Source organism: Phasianus colchicus, chromosome 29 (genome assembly GCF_987193195.1).
Source record: "Phasianus colchicus chromosome 29, bPhaCol1.hap1.1, whole genome shotgun sequence".
Taxonomy (NCBI): domain Eukaryota; kingdom Metazoa; phylum Chordata; class Aves; order Galliformes; family Phasianidae; genus Phasianus; species Phasianus colchicus.
In genome coordinates this window covers 2262918-2281576 of record NC_143464.1, presented here as the reverse complement: position 1 = coordinate 2281576, position 18659 = coordinate 2262918, and the positions used below count along the sequence as shown (strand labels likewise).

The following is an 18659-nucleotide window of genomic DNA, read 5'->3' as shown; positions in this document are numbered from 1 at the left end:
AACAAATTGTCCTTTTAATTTGGGCAGGATACTCTTGCAGTGCGTGACATCTATTTTCAATGCTGGCTATACATAAGTTGTCGCTGGCCTATCTGTATGTTTTAAATTATTTATTACCTCTAGCTTGCCTTGGATACTGTCTCCCACAACATCCTTATAACAAAGCTGAAGAAGTGTGGGATAGATGAGTGGACAGTGAGGTGGGTTGAGAACTGGCTGACTGGCAGAGCGCAGAGGGTCGTCGCTGGTGCTGCAGAGTCCGGTTGCAGACCTGTAACCAGCGGTGTTCCCCAGGGGTCGGTGCTGGGTCCAGTCTTGTTCAACATCTTCATCCGTGACCTCGATGAGGGGACGGTGGCCACCCTCAGCAAGTTTGCTGATGATACGAAGTTGGGAGGATCGGCTGACACGCCTGAAGGCTGTGCTGCCATTCAGCGAGACCTGGACAGGCTGGAGAGCTGGGCAGTAAGAGACCAGATGAGGTTTAACAAAAGCAAGTGTCGAGTCTTGCATTTGGGGAGGAATAATCGCATGCACCAGTACAGGTTGGGGGATGAGCTGCTGGAGAGGAGCTCTGCAGAAAGGGATCTGGGTGTCCTGGTGGACGACAGTTTGGCCATAAGCCAGCAGTGTGCCCTTGTGGCCAAAAAGCCCAATGGCATTCTGGGGTGCATTAAAAAGAGCATGGCAAATGGGTCGAGGGAGGCGATCCTCCCTCTCTAATCTGCCCTGGTAAGGCCTCATCTGGAGTACTGTGTCCAGTTCTGGGCTCCCCAGTACAAGAAAGACTGGGATCGCTTGGAAAGAGTCCAGCGGAGGGCCACAAAGATGGTGAAGGGCCTGGAGCATCTCCCCTATGAAGAAAGGTTGAGTGAGCTGGGTCTGTTTAGCCTTGAGAAAAGAAGACTGAGAGGGGACCTGAATCAAGTCTATAAATATCTAAGGTGTGGGGGGCAGAGTGTCAAGGCCAGACTCTTTTCAGTAGTATGTGGAGACAGGACGAGGGGAAACGGCCAGAAGCTGGAGCATAGGAAGTTCCGCACCAATGTGCACAAGGACTTCTTTACAGTGAGGTGACGGAGCAGTGGAACAGGCTGCCCAGGGAGGTTGTGGAGTCTCATTCTCTGGAGATATTCAAGACCTGCCTGGACATCTACTTGTGCGACCTGGTGTAGGGAACCTGCTTTGGCAGGGGGGTTGACTCCACGATCTCTGGAGGTCCCTTCCAACCCCTACGACTCTGTGATTCTGTGACTCTGTGAAGAAGGGCTATGGAGAATTGCTCTGAGTTAGAGGATGGATGAGAAGGAACATGCTCTGCTTGCCCTCCTGCTGCAGTTTCGAGGGGGCTCTGGTCTCCTGCAGGTCCTATCGGAAAGCTGCCTGTTCCAGAAAGGACCTCTGAGGCCTCTGGAGATGGCGTGGGATGCTTGTGATCACACAGTGGGGTTTTGCTCCTTATCATTTATCCTTCAATTAATGTGTTTCCTATTAACATTTATCATTTCCTATCTACCTATGTAAAGTACTTCTCCTATTGGGAAGGTGAACCACACTGGTGGGATATGGCTGAGGAGCGTGCTCTGTTTTTAGGGAAGTTGTATTGTATTGTTGCTTGTTTTAAAGTTGGAAACCTGTCCTGTGCCCGTGCGCAGACAGTTCTCTAAGGAAAGCAGGTAAAGGAGTGGTCTGAAGGAACTGTAACATCCAGCTGCAGACTTCAGTGGAGAATTCTGCTGTCGGGAAAAGTGATGCAAGTGCCAGGTGGCATACAGCAGACACGTCAGGCCTGGGGAGGTGAGCAGTCAGGTTGTCCGTACTGTGTCAGACCTCAAGCAATTGCTTTTCCTGCCTATGCAGCTCTCCTTAGGAGACTCTCTGGATCAACATCAGTTGGTGAATGATGCTCCAAAAGCAACAAGATGCACTACTTTAAATCAGAAAAAAAATAAATTATTGGGTGCCCTTTGAAATCTTCTTCCTTTACTACATTATGAAACCTCTCCACCTAGCTGTATAAATCTTGACTTTAAGCATATTATGAAGCAGACATGGCTCACTGCAACTTTCTGCACTTCAGAGAGACGCGTGGTACATTTGATGCCAGGTCTATCAACTTCAGGCACTGAGAGGAGAATTCTGTAAGCACTTGAGAAAGTAAAGTTGGAAGAAAAAGAGTAGGGATCTTGGCGTACTAATGGGGCCCACTGAGGGACATTACCAACACAGCCTCCCTTGGACTTGTTAGAGCAGGGAATTGGAGGCAATGATTGTAGTTAGGTAAAGCCTTGTGCTGAGAAATCTTCTGGTTTGTTTGATGAAGAAAGACAAGGCCTGACATCCAGACCCCGGAGGGGAGATCCATCGTATGTGAGGGAATGAGCTCAGGGCTCATCCTGGGGTTGGTGTGGTGGGGCAGATTGTACTCCATGTGAAGGACAGCAGTGTGACACCTCCCAGCCTCTGCACAGGGATGCAAGGAGGCATTGAGGCCCCATTACCATAACCATAATAAATCTCCTCAGAGGTAGAGCTGAGCTCATGGCAGCATTCCTACCCACCTCCTCCTTATGGCTTCAAGCTGATCAGTCACACGTCACCTCCTGTACAGACATCGCCTCACATTCATCACTGCATTACATGGATTTGCTCTAAGACTCCACCATTCCTGCTCTGCCCTGAAGGGCCAAGTACCCAAAGTTTAGGGTTAGGGGAGGGGTTGATGTTCAAGAGGGCAGAGCGCAGGAGCAGGGTCTGTGGGTGTTGGGTGTTCAGGATAGGGATTCAGGGTTAGACGTCACCTTTTGGGGCAGCAAGTAAGCAAAGGTTTAGTGAAAGGGCTTGGTGTTTTGCTAAGGTTTTCAGGACAGTGTTAGGGTACAGGTAAGCATTATGGATTAGCGTTCTGTTTTGGGCTGCAGTGAGGGTATTTAACAATTGTTAAATACAATACTATAATGCTAGCAATTAAAGCTTGGTAGGTACAAACAGAGTAGTACTTGATGTGGATAATGACATTTAAGTGAAAAACATTACAATAAATAAAACATGGAATAAAACAATCAATAAATTACACTTAGAAAAATAATATATAAACAAAGTAAGACAGTTTGATTCTGTTAATATTTGTATTAAAACTCTTAGATAGAAAAAGGTGGGCAGTTCACTGCTTTCGAAACGCATTTGGTCATCAGTTTCCGAAGAGCATCTTTGAGCTCCTGGTTCCTCATGCTGTAGATGAGGGGGTTCACTGCTGGAGGCAGCACCGAGTACAGAAATGACACCAGCAGGTCCAGGGATGGGGAGAAGATGGAGGGTGGCTTCAGGTAGGCAACCATGCCAGTGCTGAGAAACAGGGAGACCACGGCCAGGTGAGGGAGGCACGTGGAGAAGGCCTTGTGCCGTCCCTGCTCAGAGGGCATCCTCAGCACGGCCCTGAAGATCTGTGCATATGACACAACAATTAAAACAAAACAAGCAAGAAAGATTAAGGCACTAAATATGATAAGCCCAACTTCTCTGAGGTAAGAACCAAGGCAGGAGAGCTTGAGGATCTGGGCAATTTCACAGAAGAACTGATTGATGGCATTGCCTTGGCAGAGAGGCAGGGAAAATGTATTGGCAGTATGCAGCAGGGAATAGAGAACCCCAGTGCCCCAGGCAGCTGCTGCCATGCTGGCACAAGCTCTGCTGTCCATCAAGGTCCCGTAGTGCAGGGGCTTGCAGATGGCAACGTAGCGGTCATAGGACATGATGGTGAGGACAGAATATTCTGCTGACATGAGTAAGACAAAAAGGAAGGTCTGGGCAACACATCCTGAGTAGGAGATGTGCCTGGTGCCCCAGAGGGCATTGGCCATGGCTTTGGGCAGAGTGGTGGAGATGCAGCCCAGGTCGAGGAGGGCGAGGTTGAGGAGGAAGAAGTACATGGGGGTGTGCAGGCGGTGGTGGCAGGCTACGGCTGTGCTGATGAGGCCGTTGCCCAGGAGGGCAGCCAGGTAGATGCCCAGCAAGAGCCAGAAGTGCAGGAGCTGCAGCTGCCGCGTGTCTGCCAACGCCAGCAGGAGGAACTCGCTGATGGAGCTGCTGTTGGGCATCTGCAGTACTTCTGGGCACCAGGACCTGTTCAAGGAGGATAAAAGTCAAGGACAAGTCTTTCCATGTGGGCTGTGTTCATTCATCTCCATGATGTGATCTACATTTCATGAGGTCAAATTTGCCATGAGGGTCTCTGCACTTTTAATCTCAATGAAGCAGACTTGTCCCTATGGTTACATGGAACCATGGTGATGGTGTGGAGTCAAACTTCACTTTCAGAATGTATCCGATAAAATCACTTCTAATGCAGAAGTGCTGGTTGGCATCTGAATGTTAATGCCAAAAATATGTGGATAAAAAATAGAAGTTCTAGGGATCACTTTTTCCTACAAATTCTCATCCTGCTCACCATGCCTAAGGAGTGTTTGCTGAAGTCTGAACAGCTGTAAGACCTAAGAGGCAAATGGATTCACTGCTGCTTAGTGCAGGGCAAGGGGAGCTGACTGGCTTTCTTTTCAATTGCTCTGAGCTTGACTACTTAGCAGACGCAAGACGATTGCATTCCCATAAAGTTCTGAAGTCAGACCCACTCAGAAAACAGGAGTCCTCTGCCCATCACTGTGTATTCACCCTTTCTCAATGTACTTCAGCAGTGCCTCATCACCACACATCTTGCAAATGACCCCTAACACTGATTTCACCAACCCCGCAGCATTTGCATATTGCATCTCTCTGCTTCTTCCCTGCACTTTGATCGCCTGACTAGGGGAAAGATTTGCATCCTGAAGGTCAGCTCACAGCTCTGAAGCACACCTCAGGGAGATGTGTCCTACTGATGGCATCTCATTAAGGGAAAGCCAGCTCCTTCCCAGCCTCACAGACTGCATTGCCCACAGCCCCAGGCAGTGGCTCTCAGCCCCTGTGCACTGCAGAGGGTGATGGATACGTGCCTGGGGAGATGCTGCTCTGCTCTGCTGGAGCTCTGCCTTCACAGGAGGTGGTTCACGCATTGGACCCCATGTCATGTGGGCAGAAACGTTTCTAGGTGGGAGCTTGCTCAGAGGAAGGTCCCTGCACTGAAGGGGGTAATTCCCTGATCATATCTCTGTGGTCTGCAGATTTTTATCCTGGGGGCTGTTTTCCTGCCATTTCCCTGACTGAGCATACAGACACCAGCCCAAATCTCTGCATTCCTATTTGCTGTCCAGAACCCACTCCGTCTTCAGATTCATTTTTTCAAGTGAAAAAGGGAACCTAAGAGAGCTCCCATGGCTTTACTGAAAGAATATATATGTTAGAGGAAAGCAGAGAGGTAAAATGCACTTAAGGGTTCTCTCTCTTGATGTGCCCTCAGGGCTGAGCTCTGATGCTGCAGCAGGGAAGCCCTCAGCTGGAACAGCTCTTATTCCATGATAAAGAAACACAGAGTGTATGCAGCCTGATATGCACTGGGATATGCCAGATCTGGTGATCCCTCTTGGAAAAGTGTTTGCATTACCTATAGTGAGAGACTTACCATGTCAGTGGCTGAAAGCAATGCTCCTGCAGTGAGGTCGCAGCCTATTCACACCCCACACATCCTGTAATCCCTCTCTCCTTTCTCTTCCATCTTCATGTCACCTGGCGAATGCGCCCCTTGTGCTGAGGCAGAGTACACGGGAGCTGCTCTTAGTCAGAGCTGTGTCTCTGTAGCACTGCCCACTTGTAGGAGCTCCCTGTGTCCCAGGAGCTCAGAACAGCTCAGCAGAAGAGGGTGTGACTTTATTTTTCCCAACTGATCTTCCCTGAGATGACCCTGGGTCTCTGTGGCCAACAGCTCCTGGAAGACAACAGCATCATGATTGTACTCTGAAATCTGCTGCATTAACCACCAAATGTCCACTGGACAGTGACCAATTGCATACATGTGGCTAGTCCTACCAGAGAGTGTTTGCTGTGAAAAAAGGGCACAAAGACCTGGACAGAGAGAGGTGGACTTCTCCTGGGCAGAGTAGTGATGAAGCTGAGGCAGTGCAGGCATCTCATCCCTAGATGGAAACCCTATGACTGAAATGGGATTCAGATCCCCACAGACACAGAGAAGCTGGGATTCCTCTGGTTCAGTTCAGATGTGCACAAGGAGTTGCCTGCATGTGAGCTCTTGCTCTGAGTCCTTGGTCCTTCAGCAGCAGGGAGTCAGTTGCTCACACACAGACCCTGGGTGATGACCAAGGTGCCTGGGGTGCTCCTGGATGTGTGCTAGTGCTTGGGAAGTGTGTGGGGAATCCCTGAGACAGACACCTCCTTCCTGAGAATCAGCTGAGGGCCAGAGAGGGGATAAAGCATTTCTTGGCCATCCTAAACAACAAGAGAACCCTGCATTGAGTTCTCCTCTAAGACCCTTTTTCCGCCCTTCTCCATGGAGCATGAAGAGTTATGCAGCTGACTAAATGGCTGAGCTCACAAAATGAGCCAGATCTTTCTCTGTTCTCCATCTGATGCATATTCTGGCGCTCCAGGCACTGCAAAGCTAACACACATCTTCATTCTTCAACTGACAAAACGTCAGTTTTCTGTGTGTTCTCATGTGAATGGCATCAGAAGCAGCCTAATGTCATACTGACTTCCTTAGGTGTCCAGCACACTCTCTTGCAGCTGCAGGTGCAGCTCGAGGCCTTCAGGAAAACCGTGACCTAGGAGTGTCCGTGCTGCTTGGACAATTCTGAGCCCCACAATGGGTCTAATGCCTGTGTTTTTCCTTCTGGACACAAATACCATAGGCCTCAGGTCATGTTTGGACCACAGGGACACGGTTCAATGGCTTCCACAACTGACTGCAGCACAGGGGGGATACAGAGTCTTAACAATGGATGGGCGAGGAGACAAGGAAGTGTGAGAGTGCACTGAGCTCTTGATGGGGATGGCCGAACAGCCAGGTTAGAGAGAATGGAAATGGCAAACAGAGGAGACCTATGGTGTCTGTTCCTGCCTTCCTGATCAGGAAAAGCAAGTGGAAAGTGCCCTGTACACACAGATGGGAGCCTCATGTTGTCAGGCCCTTGTCCACTTTGGGACTATTTTTCACTGCAGTATCTGCTGCAGGGACAGAACAGCAAGGCATGCACCATCCAGAAGATCCCTGGAGAGCACAGATGGCAGCTTCTTGACCAAGCCCTGGAGGAACCAAAGAGAAGAGGTGCTCTACTGGATCTCATACTCACCGGCACGGAAAGGCAGGTGGGGAATGTGAATGTGAAAGAGAAGCTGGTCTGCAGTGGCCATGGGATGGTGGAGCTGAGGAGTCTGAAGGGAGGGCAAAAGACATGTTCACACATTTGAGCTTCAGTAGAGCACACCTTGGCTTCTTCAAGTATCTGTGGGGTACAGAACAGCAGGGTAAGGCTCTGAGGTGCATAAGGTCAAAAAATCTGCTAACTATCTGAGGATCACTGCTTCCAAATAGGGTAAGTCCATTCCAAGGAAGAAGAAGCCAGGTAAAAATATCAAAACTGCAGCAGGAATCATAATGGATTGACCTGTTCAAATCCAAACACAGAAAAGAAGCATAGAAGAAGTGGAAACAAGAAGAGATCACCTGGCAGCAATGCAGAGACTTTGTCCAGCGCACATGCTGAGATGAGTATAGGTAAGTCAGAGTTCAACCACAATTGAATGTGCCCAGGCATACCACAGACAAGAGGGGCTTGTAGAAATACAGTGTAGTCTACGAAAGGAAGGCTAGAGAGAATGTGGGCCCAGTGTAGAATGGGGCAGGGAACCTGGTGAGACAGGACATGGAAAAGCCTTTGATAGTCATTTCCTTACTGTTTATTAATTGGACTGGGTTTCTTGGAATCCTAGGTGCCAAAGACAGGTGGGAAATGTTGGTGCAACGCAGATCTACTGTTGGTGAAAGTAGAGGTGATCAGGGAATACCTAAGCAAACTGGATCCCGTGTTGGAAGAGCCTGACAAGTATCGTAGGATTTTGGAATGGTTTGGGTTGGAAGGACCCTAAAGACCATCCAGTTCCACCTCCCTTGCTGTGGGCAGAGCTGTCAACCAGTAGATCAGGATGCTTGGACCCTTGACATCTTGAACATCTCCAGGGATGGAGCAGCAACATCTTCTCTGGGCTGCCTGTTCTCTACCAGCTCCATGCCTCACATCATGATCTATGGAATGTTCGAAATTCCCTCCAAATGTCTAATGTAAAACTCTCTTTAGTTTATTATCATTCATCCTTGTTTTATTATTCAGAAATGATGTAAGAATTCAGTCTCCACCTTTTTTATTTGAACAAGACAGTGACTAGAAGACGAAGGGAAGGCATTATCCAGAGTAGTACATCCATATTTCAGATCCCCAACAAAACAAAGATGTCTGCAAGTGGGAGTTGATATAAATGCATTAACGCTTCTCAACTTCAAATATTCTCACATCTCTCTCTCTCTTTTTAAGCTGAAAACACTCACATTTGAGGGAATATTGCGTCATTTATTTATTTATTTATTTATTTATTTATTTTCCCTAAAAGGACAATGTTTTCCAGAACTGTGTTTTCAGTACACAAATGCCTTCAGGCACAGGGACACAGACAGTGGTGCCAGTGCCAATGCTCTGTGACCAATGCCCAGCGTCCACTGTTGCTCTACCCTGCTGTGTATTTGATGTCCCTCACTTTCCAGATGTCTCCAGCTCTCCTAAATAAATGGCCATGCTTAAGGGTGTGTTTTCAGCAGGCCATCTGGACACATGTCTTCCTACTGCTCTCCAGATTTCCCCATCTGTTGCTTATTGATCTATCATCTTCAGGGAGATTATTGGAATTTGTTCCATCTCTCCAAAGTCCAATGGACTCTTTTCTCAACTCCTTAACTGTGATTCTATCAATCCCTTCCTATCTCTGTCTAACTCATGTCCTGTACAAATATTCCCAGTGTAAGACAAACCTCATTACATGCAGCATGGATAAGGATAAGGCTTGCAGTTAACCACTGTGTCATTCATTACTGATCAATTGCATCACTTTTTTTTTTTTTTTTTGCCCATGTGCAGCTTATTCTCTGAGGAAAGCGGGGGGGAGTTGGTGCAAAGGAGATTTAACACTGAGCGAGTGACTCCAGAGGAGAAGAGTGAAGTGAGGAAAAGTAATGCAAGTCCCATGGGGCCAATGAGAGTAGAAATGGGGTGGGGAGGTTGAGAAGAATGTTTGTCCACACAGTGACAGAAGAGAACTTATTAGGGGGCATCCTGGATCAATATAACTCACGAAGTACTGCTTAAACTTCTTGTTTAAGCCCAACTATAAATAAATAAATAAATAGTCTTCATAAATGCCCATCATTCTTTTCCAGTTTTAGCTCTCGCCAGATACCTGTCCAGTTTGCTGCACAAGTTCTGAACACCTGAAGAAGATGACAGGAAGGCACAAGGCACAGGAGGGCTCTTCAGGTTGTAATGGGCCCCACGGGACTTTTGCTGCTGAGGCCATCAACCTCCAGTGCACAGAGAAGATTGCACGAAGTGCTCAAGAAGCCAAAATCAGAAGGAACAGTAAAGTTTCCTGGAGTATTAATGGGCCCCACTGAGGGCCATTGACAAGCAAGCTTCCCCAGGGACTTGTTAGAGCAGATAATTGGAAGCCATGATTGCAGGCAGACCAAGGCACTGGGATGGTGGCTGTGATGCTGAGCAAAGCCTCCTTTGTCTTCTGAAGCAGAAAGGCCAAGGCCTGATCCCCAGAGCCTTGGCAGGGAGATCGTGTCCCTCCCTCCTGCTGGCTCAGGGCCCTTCCTGGGGCAGTGGGATGGAGATTTGTCTGATGTCAAATGAAAGACCAGGGCACAGCAGCTGCCAGACTCTGCATGGGGTGCAAGGATGCCGTGAGGCCCAAGTCCCATGTGGGCAGTGTGTCTCATGCCAGGATGTGGGATGTGAGAAGGGCCCAGTCTGAACAAACAGTCAATCGCAATGACACTTTGAGCTTCAGATCTCTCAGTTCTGGAGTCCTCCTTTGGACAGTCTGCAATTGTTTTATGTCCTTTTTGTTCTGCAGTACCCAGAAGTGCACCCAGTGCTCCAGGTGAAGGTGCAGCAGTGCAGAGCAGAACGGGACAATTCCTTCCCTCACCCAGCTGGCACTGCCATGCTCAATGCACCCAGAGGACAGCTGGCCTTCCTGGCTGCCTGGGCACACTGCTGACTCATGTTTGATTTGATGATGACCAGGACCCCCAATCCCTTTCATTGGGACTGCTCTCCAGTGTCCCATTTCCCAGTCAGTGTGTATGTCCAGGGTTGCACCTACCCACGTGCAGAATCAGGCACTTGTTCTTGTTACACTTCATGTGGTTGTGTTTAACCAGTTCTCTAACTTCAGCACAGCTCTCTGTAAGTCCTCTCCACCCTCAATGGAGGAAACATTTCCACCGATTTTGGTGTCACCAGCAAACTGGCTCAAACATCTTCTAGTCCTACATGCAAGTCATTCACAAAAACATTGAAGAAAAGCGGCCTTCAAATGGAGCCCTGGGAAACCCTGCTAGTGACCATCCACCAGCCTGATCGAACTCCACTTAATGAAATCATTTGGGCAGGATCCATTGGCCAACTGCTCACTGCTCACCCAGCAGTTTTTTCTGTCTAGACCTATGCAGTTTGTCCAGAAGAATTATCTAAGAAAGAATATCAAAAGCTCCACTGAAATCCTCAAGGATAACATCAGCTGTTTTACCTTGGTCAACCAGATGTGTGATTTTGTCATAAAAGGACGCTAAGTTTAACTGGAACTTCCACTCATGAAATTGTGTGGGCTGTGACCAGTGACGGAATTATTCTACTGAGGTGTTTCTCAGTAAATACCAGCATCTTTTTTTGCATAATTATACCAGGCATAGAAATGAGACCGTGAGCTCTGTAATGGCCTAGATAATCTTTCTTGTTCTTATTTAAAACTGGAACAACGATTGACATCTTCCTGTCAACTGGGTACTTGCATGACCCTAGACTTCATCTGATGCCTCTCAAATGAGAGCCCAGAGCAAACTAATAAGGTGTCGTCAGTGAAAGAATGTAGATGTGTCATATAGCTTTGTAACACCTTGAACTCCAGAGGATGCCACAAATTCTATGAGAAAGAGTATCAAAAGCTCCACTGAAAGCAGCTGGCTTCCCTTGGTCAACCAGATGGGTGAGCACTTCACAAAAGGACGTTAAGTTAAACAGGACCTTCCCCTCACTAGCAAGCATTGCCTGTGACCAATGACAGAATTCTTCTTAATTCATCCTCTCCAGGTGTTTTTCAATAACTCCCAGCATTATTTTCTCCATAACTTTAACACACTGAGAGACAGTGAGACAGACAGGTCCATAATTGCTGGGGTCTTCTTTCTTACTTTTCTTTAAAACTGGAACAATGTTTGCCAGCTTCCTGTCAACTGGGAACTGGCATAACCCCAGACTTCTTCTGATGCCATTCAAGTGAGAGCCCAGAGCAAACTAATAAGGTGTCATCAGTGAAAGACTGAAGATGTGTCATAGCTTTGTAATGCCTTGAACTCCAGACTATGCCACAGATGGAGCAGAGAGGAAGATTTGGCTCTTGTGTTCTGAGCTCATCCATTTGGGCAGCAGAATGACATGACATGCTCCATGGGGACAGGTGCAAAAGGCACAGTGGGTGCCCCAAGCACAGGGCTGTGGTGGCATTTAGGATGGCCACGAATACCTCCCTTCTGGCCCTCAGCTGATGCTCAGGAAGGAGCTTCTGTCTCACAGATTTTCCACCACAGTTTACAAGCACGAGCACACAGCTAGGATCACCCCAGGCACCTTGGTCATCCCTGAGTGTGTGTGTGTGAGCAGTGCAGTCCCTGTTGAATAAAAAGCACGGATTCAGATGAGGGGCTCACACGCAGACGCCTCACTGTGCACATCTGAACTCAGCTAAGAGGACTTCTGGCTCCCATGATCCTGTGAGGAACAGAATCCCATTTCAGCCCCAGGGTTTGCATCTGAAGATGAAATGCCTAAACTTAGTGTTAGGGTGAGATGGCCTGATAGAAACAGGACAAGGGGAAATAGCTTTAAATTTAAAAGGGGACTGAGGTTAGATGTTAAGAAGACATTTTTTTACACACGGGCACTGGAAAATGTTGCCAAAAGAAGCTGTGGATGACCCATCTTTGGAGGCATTCAAGGTCAGAATGGATGAGATTCTGGGCAGCCTGACCTGGTGTTTGGCAACTCTGGCCATGGCTAGGGACCAGAACTGGGTGATCTTCAAAGTCCCCTCCAGCCAAAACTCTTCTATGGTTCTGTAATGTTACAACTGCATTTACAAGTCATGAATGGAGCATTTCCAGATTTGCCATTTGTTTCTCTCATGATAAAATTTCTTCTTGTAGGAACAACTGTGCTTTCGGAATCCAGTGGATGTGTTGATTAATTGAGCTGACTTTGAAGTACATTCTGTAGCTATGACCCTACTGCGTTGCAGGAGCTCTCAGTTCAGGAGGGCCATGGATACCTCCAGGGAGAGAAGGAAATCACATTCTCTGCTGCTGAGCTGGGTTGGGCTCCTGGGACACAGGGAGCTTATAGTAGTGGGCAGCACAGCAGAGAGACAGCTGTGCCCAGGAGCAGCTCCTGTGCAGCACACAGCAGTGCTGGGAGCATGATCTGAAGGTGACTGGGACAGAAGGAAAGAGCTTACAGGCTGTGAGGTACGTTTGCAGGCTGAGAGATCACTGAAGGAGCATTGCTCACAACCCTTGACAAGGTAATTTCTCATTGCAGGCAATGTTGTGGCTTTTTCTGCAGGGATCACTATGCTGGTGACATCCCATTGCAGATCAGGCTGCAAACTCTGTTTCTTTATCATGGAAAAAGACCTGCTCCAGCTGAGGGCTTCTGTGCTGCAGCATCAGAGCACAGCCCTGAGGGCTGCGTGTCCCAGGACGGCTGCAGGCTGTGCAGCCGGGGCTGCAGCCGGGTGCCCAGGGCTGTCCTGCAGAGCAGGTCCCTGCTGTGCCCCAGGGGCTGTGTGCCGGGCCAGGGACTCTGCCGCCTGCCAGGCTCAGCACTCAGCACTCAGCACTCAGCACTCAGCGCTCAGCACTCAGCGCTCAGCACTCAGCACTCAGCACTCAGCACTCAGCACTCAGCACTCAGCACTCAGCCTGCCCGGGGAGCTGCCCACGGCGCTGTGGGGAGATGTGTGGGGGGAAGGAGCCCCCCGGCAGGGCAGGGCAGGGCAGGGGCCTTCTGCTGCCACAGCTGCTGCCTGGGCAGGGCGATCACAGCTACACTGCACTGTAGGCTGTTTCCAAAGGCACTTTGCAAGAGGAGTAAGAAGGCAGGGATTTTCCATTTTCTGTACATAGGAAAGGGGAAGTGTTTTAGACAGAAATCTGAAAGGAGCTGTGGAATATGAGCACTGAGAATCCTGAATTGTACATTTCTCATTCTGCTGTTATATGAATCATGTCCTCAAGTGCTTTCAGTTTCTCCTCTCCCAAAGGACAGCACCAGCTGAAATTTTCGTAATTCTCTGCAGACGGGAACAATGCACTTTGTCTGCAAACAGGCAGCTTTCTCTAAGAGAACTTTGAATGCACAAAAGTTGAGATGGGAACTCTGTGTGCAGACAGGTAAAGACATGAGACATGGAAATGGCTTGTAAAATATCCAGGCAGCTGAGATATGATCAGAGAATGACAGGAAATAAGAGCCCCATAAACTTCTACTTATTAAGGTACGGTGAAGCTCATTAATATAAACTCCCATAATGGACTTAAATGAACATTATCCATAGACATAGAAAAACTTCTGTATAGCAGTGGGAAGAGTGTTTGTGCGAATGGTCTTGACTCGTCATTATCTTCTGCACTCTGCACAGGACTCCATGCCCAGGAACTGCAGATGCCCAACAGCAGCTCCGTCAGCGAGTTCCTCCTGCTGGCGTTGGCAGACACGCGGCAGCTGCAGCTCCTGCACTTCTGGCTCTTGCTGGGCATCTACCTGGCTGCCCTCCTGGGCAACGGCCTCATCAGCACAGCCGTAGCCTGCCACCACCGCCTGCACACCCCCATGTACTTCTTCCTCCTCAACCTCGCCCTCCTCGACCTGGGCTGCATCTCCACCACTCTGCCCAAAGCCATGGCCAATGCCCTCTGGGACACCAGGCACATCTCCTATGCTGGATGTGCTGCACAGGTCTTTTGCTTTTTTTTCTTCATCTCAGCAGAGTATTGCACTCTCACCATCATGTCCTATGACCGCTATGTTGCCATCTGCAAGCCCCTGCACTATGGGACCTTGATGGACAGCAGAGCTTGTGCCACCATGGCAGCAGCTGCCTGGGGCACTGGGGTTCTCAATGCTCTGCTGCACACTGCCAATACATTTTCTCTGCCTCTCTGCCAAGGCAATGCCATCAATCAGTTCTTCTGTGAAGTCCCCCAGATCCTCAAGCTCTCCTGCTCACAGTCCTACCTCAGGGAAGTTGGACTTATTATGTGTAGTGTCCTTGTCTTATTTGGATGCTTTGTTTTCATTCTTTTCTCCTATGTGCAGATCTTCAGGGCCGTGCTGAGGATGCCCTCTGAGCAGGGACGGCACAAAGCCTTCTCCACGTGCCTCCCTCACCTGGCCGTGGTCTCCCTGTTTCTCAGCACAGGCATGGTTGCCTATTTGAAGCCACCCTCCATTTCCTTCCCATCCCTGGACCTGGTGGTGTCATTTCTGTACTCGGTGCTGCCTCCAGCAGTGAACCCCCTCATCTACAGCATGAGGAACCAGGAGCTCAAAGATGCTCTTCAGAAACTGATGACCAAAAGTGTTTCGAAAGCAGTGAACTGCCCACCTTTTTCTATCTAAGAGTTGTAATACAGATATTAACAGAATCAAACTGTCTTACTTGGTTTATATATTAGTTTTCTAAGTGTAATTTATTGATTGTTTTATTCCGTGTTTTATTTATTGTAATGTTTTTCACTTAAATGTCATTATCCACATCAATTACTACTCAGTTTGTACCTATGCAGTGTTGCCCAGTCACAGGGTACATAAGGAACCAGGATCTCTGTGAATCTTATCAAAACAAAAGGCATGCAATGAGTTTGTCTGTCTTCCTTCTTATGGAACATTTACGGAGCTGCCAGGGTCAGCTGTTCTCAGCACCCCATAATCCAGCACGAAGCATACAGCTGTTAATCAAACTGTGCAGTGACTGCAGCCTGCAATAGCTGACGGGCCATCCCTTGGTGCCTGGCTGGGGTCTGTGCTTTCAGGCTGACATCTGTCAGTGCCTCTGACAGGCCAGCAGCAGCACCTGGTTTGCACGCTGGTTGTCAGATCCCCTCTTCCTCAGTCTCTGTGAGACCTTGTGTAAGAAAATGTCTTGGATATGGGTTTTCATCTCAGAAGCTTAAACTTTTCCCTAAAGTCTCCCTTGAGTCTTCTTTCCATCTGCCACACAGAGGTGGGCACTGCCTCCACGATGACCTAGGGTAGCTGAAGCACACATGAGAGCCAGGGAAAGATTGCCCAGGACTCTCAGGAGACATTCTGGAGCATGAATTTGTAGGTAGGAAGTGCAACTGTGGGGTAGCACAGAGCTGCTGGGCAGGTGGTGCAGGTCCTCCTGCAGAGCTCTGTGTCCTTCTCCTTCCTGAGTCAGGTGCCACTTCCATCTCAGGAATGGAACAGCCAACAGAGGTGAGACAGAAACTTTTCAAGAAAAGGCTCAGGGTTGCATGAGAGACAGAATTCAGTGGTGTGGTGGCAGTGTTGTTGCTGCCAAGAACATTAACAAGTAATGGACTGCACAGATTCCCACACTTACTCTCCCGCTCATTCTAAAACCAAGCATTAGTTGCTAGCATTGTAATATTGTATTTAGAGCCTCTGAGATGAGAACCCATATCCAAACACTAATCTGTAATGTTTCCCTGTACCCTAACACTGTCCTGAAAAGCTTAGCAGAACACCAAGCCCTCTCACCAAACCTTTGCTTAATCTCTGCCCCTAAAGGCGACTTCTAATCTTTAATCCCAATTCTGAACACCCAACACCCACAGACCCTGCTCCTGCGCTCTGCCCTCTTGAACATCAACCCCTCCCCTAACCCTAAACTTTTGGTTCTTGGCTCTGCAGGGCAGAGCAGGACTGGTGGAGTCTTAGAGCAAATCCATGTAATGCAGTGATGAATGTGAGGCGATGTCTGTACAGGAGGTGACGCGTGACTGATCGGCTTGAGGCCATAAGGAGGAGGTGGGTAGGAATGCTGCCATGAACTCAGCTCTACCTCAGGACCTCATGGGCCTGCAGGTGGCACGAGGCTGTGAAGGTGGCTGTGAGGACACTTCTGTGTGTGCAGTTGACAGGCCAGCCCCAGGAGCGTGTCCCAGAAAGGAATGGTGTGCTGCCTTCTGCCTGAAGCAGCTGGTGGTCAGCCCTTGACTTCTGGCTGGGATCTGTGCACACAGGATCACATCTGCAGTGTCCCTGAGAGGCCGACAGAAAGTGCCAGGTTGCCGTGTTGCCAGTGGGATCCTCTCTGCCTGAGCACCTGGCAGGGCCCATGGAGGAAGAAGGAGGTTTGTGTAAGGGATTGTGATGGCTCTTCTGTGTGAGGACACAACTCCATAGCAGGAGGGACGTGACTTGGTCGTGTCTGTCCATGAAGCTGGCACGTGCCTTGGAAGATGATGGTGAGGTTCCTTCTTCTCAACGGCTGACAGGCCACAAGAAAGCTGATGGGTGGCGTTTCCATGAGGAAGTGATTTCCAACATGATGGAGTTGACCTTGGTAGTGGAAATGAGCAAAGGGGGGAAAAAACTCCCTCAAAGTGCAGCTTGAAAGCTCGAGACTGGGCATGAGGAGGAGGAAATGTCACTGGAAGGATTATGATGTGGGGCCATGCTGAGGGATTACTCCATGGCTTTGTGTTTCAAGGGACGTTCAGAGGGGCTTGAGAGACATCAGTGACATGACTGCAGTGCCAGGGTCAGAGTGGGGCAGAGAGGAGAGGTGGGTGTCTGCAGACCACAGGGAAATAGGGGCTGGGCTGGAGCAGCATTGGAAATCCTGCAGAGAAGGCAGTGGGTGCTGGTGAGGATGGAGGGCCCAAAAGCAATGAAATCTTTGTCCCCTTGGCCATGGTTTGTGAGGAGATTTGCTATGGTTATGGTAATGGGGCCTCAATGCCTCCTTGCATCCCTGTGCAGAGGCTGGGAGGTGTCACACTGCTGTCCTTCACATGGAGTACAATCTGCCCCACCACACCAACCCCAGGATGAGCCCTGAGCTCATTCCCTCACATACGATGGATCTCCCCTCCGGGGTCTGGATGTCAGGCCTTGTCTTTCTTCATCAAACAAACCAGAAGATTTCTCAGCACAAGGCTTTACCTAACTATAATCATTGCCTCCAATTCCCTGCTCTAACAAGTCCAAGGGAGGCTGTGTTGGTAATGTCCCTCAGTGGGCCCCATTAGTACGCCAAGATCCCTCCTCTTTTTCTTCCAACTTTACTTTCTCAAGTGCTTACAGCATTCTCCTCTCAGTACCTGAAGTTGATAGACCTGGCATCAAATGTACCACGCGTCTCTCTGCAGTGCAGAAAGTTGCAGTGAGCCATGTCTGTTTCATAATATGCTTAAAGTCAAGATTTATACAGCTAGGTGGAGAGGTTTCATAATGTAGTAAAGGAAGAAGATTTCAAAGGGCACCCAATAATTTATTTTTTTTCTGATTTAAAGTAGTGCATCTTGTTGCTTTTGGAGCATCATTCACCAACTGATGTTGATCCAGAGAGTCTCCTAAGGAGAGCTGCATAGGCAGGAAAAGCAATTGCTTGAGGTCTGACACAGTATGGACAGCCTGACTGCTCACCTCCCCAGGCCTGACGTGTCTGCTGTATGCCACCTGGCACTTGCATCACTTTTCCCGACAGCAGAATTCTCCACTGAAGTCTGCAGCTGGATGTTACAGTTCCTTCAGACCACTCCTTTACCTGCTTTCCTTAGAGAACTGTCTGCGCACGGGCACAGGACAGGTTTCCAACTTTAAAACAAGCAACAATACAATACAACTTCCCTAAAAACAGAGCACGCTCCTCAGCCATATCCCACCAGTGTGGTTCACCTTCCCAATAGGAGAAGTACTTTACATAGGTAGATAGGAAATGATAAATGTTAATAGGAAACACATTAATTGAAGGATAAATGATAAGGAGCAAAACCCCACTGTGTGATCACAAGCATCCCACGCCATCTCCAGAGGCCTCAGAGGTCCTTTCTGGAACAGGCAGCTTTCCGATAGGACCTGCAGGAGACCAGAGCCCCCTCGAAACTGCAGCAGGAGGGCAAGCAGAGCATGTTCCTTCTCATCCATCCTCTAACTCAGAGCAATTCTCCATAGCCCTTCTTCACAGAGTCACAGAATCACAGAGTCGTAGGGGTTGGAAGGGACCTCCAGAGATCGTGGAGTCAACCCCCCTGCCAAAGCAGGTTCCCTACACCAGGTCGCACAAGTAGATGTCCAGGCAGGTCTTGAATATCTCCAGAGAATGAGACTCCACAACCTCCCTGGGCAGCCTGTTCCACTGCTCCGTCACCTCACTGTAAAGAAGTCCTT

At 48.9% G+C, this 18659-nt stretch overlaps 2 protein-coding genes across 2 annotated transcripts; one reads left to right on the top strand and one right to left on the bottom strand.

The window, feature by feature from the left end:
• Window positions 1-3140: 3140 nt before the first annotated feature.
• Window positions 3141-4097, bottom strand: LOC149914566 (olfactory receptor 14J1-like). Its single transcript, XM_090126702.1, has one exon. The coding sequence runs from the start codon at window positions 4095-4097 to the stop codon at window positions 3141-3143; it is 957 nt and encodes a 318-aa protein (XP_089982828.1).
• A 9843-nt stretch (window positions 4098-13940) lies between these two features.
• Window positions 13941-14897, top strand: LOC149914565 (olfactory receptor 14A16-like). Its single transcript, XM_090126695.1, has one exon. The coding sequence runs from the start codon at window positions 13941-13943 to the stop codon at window positions 14895-14897; it is 957 nt and encodes a 318-aa protein (XP_089982821.1).
• The last annotated feature ends 3762 nt before the right edge of the window (window positions 14898-18659 follow it).

Bases quoted from the DNA above. Each gene is read 5' to 3' on its own strand.
- LOC149914566 (XM_090126702.1), bottom strand. From the start codon at position 4,097: ATGCCCAACAGCAGCTCCATCAGCGAGTTCCTCCTGCTGGCGTTGGCA.
- LOC149914565 (XM_090126695.1), top strand. From the start codon at position 13,941: ATGCCCAACAGCAGCTCCGTCAGCGAGTTCCTCCTGCTGGCGTTGGCA.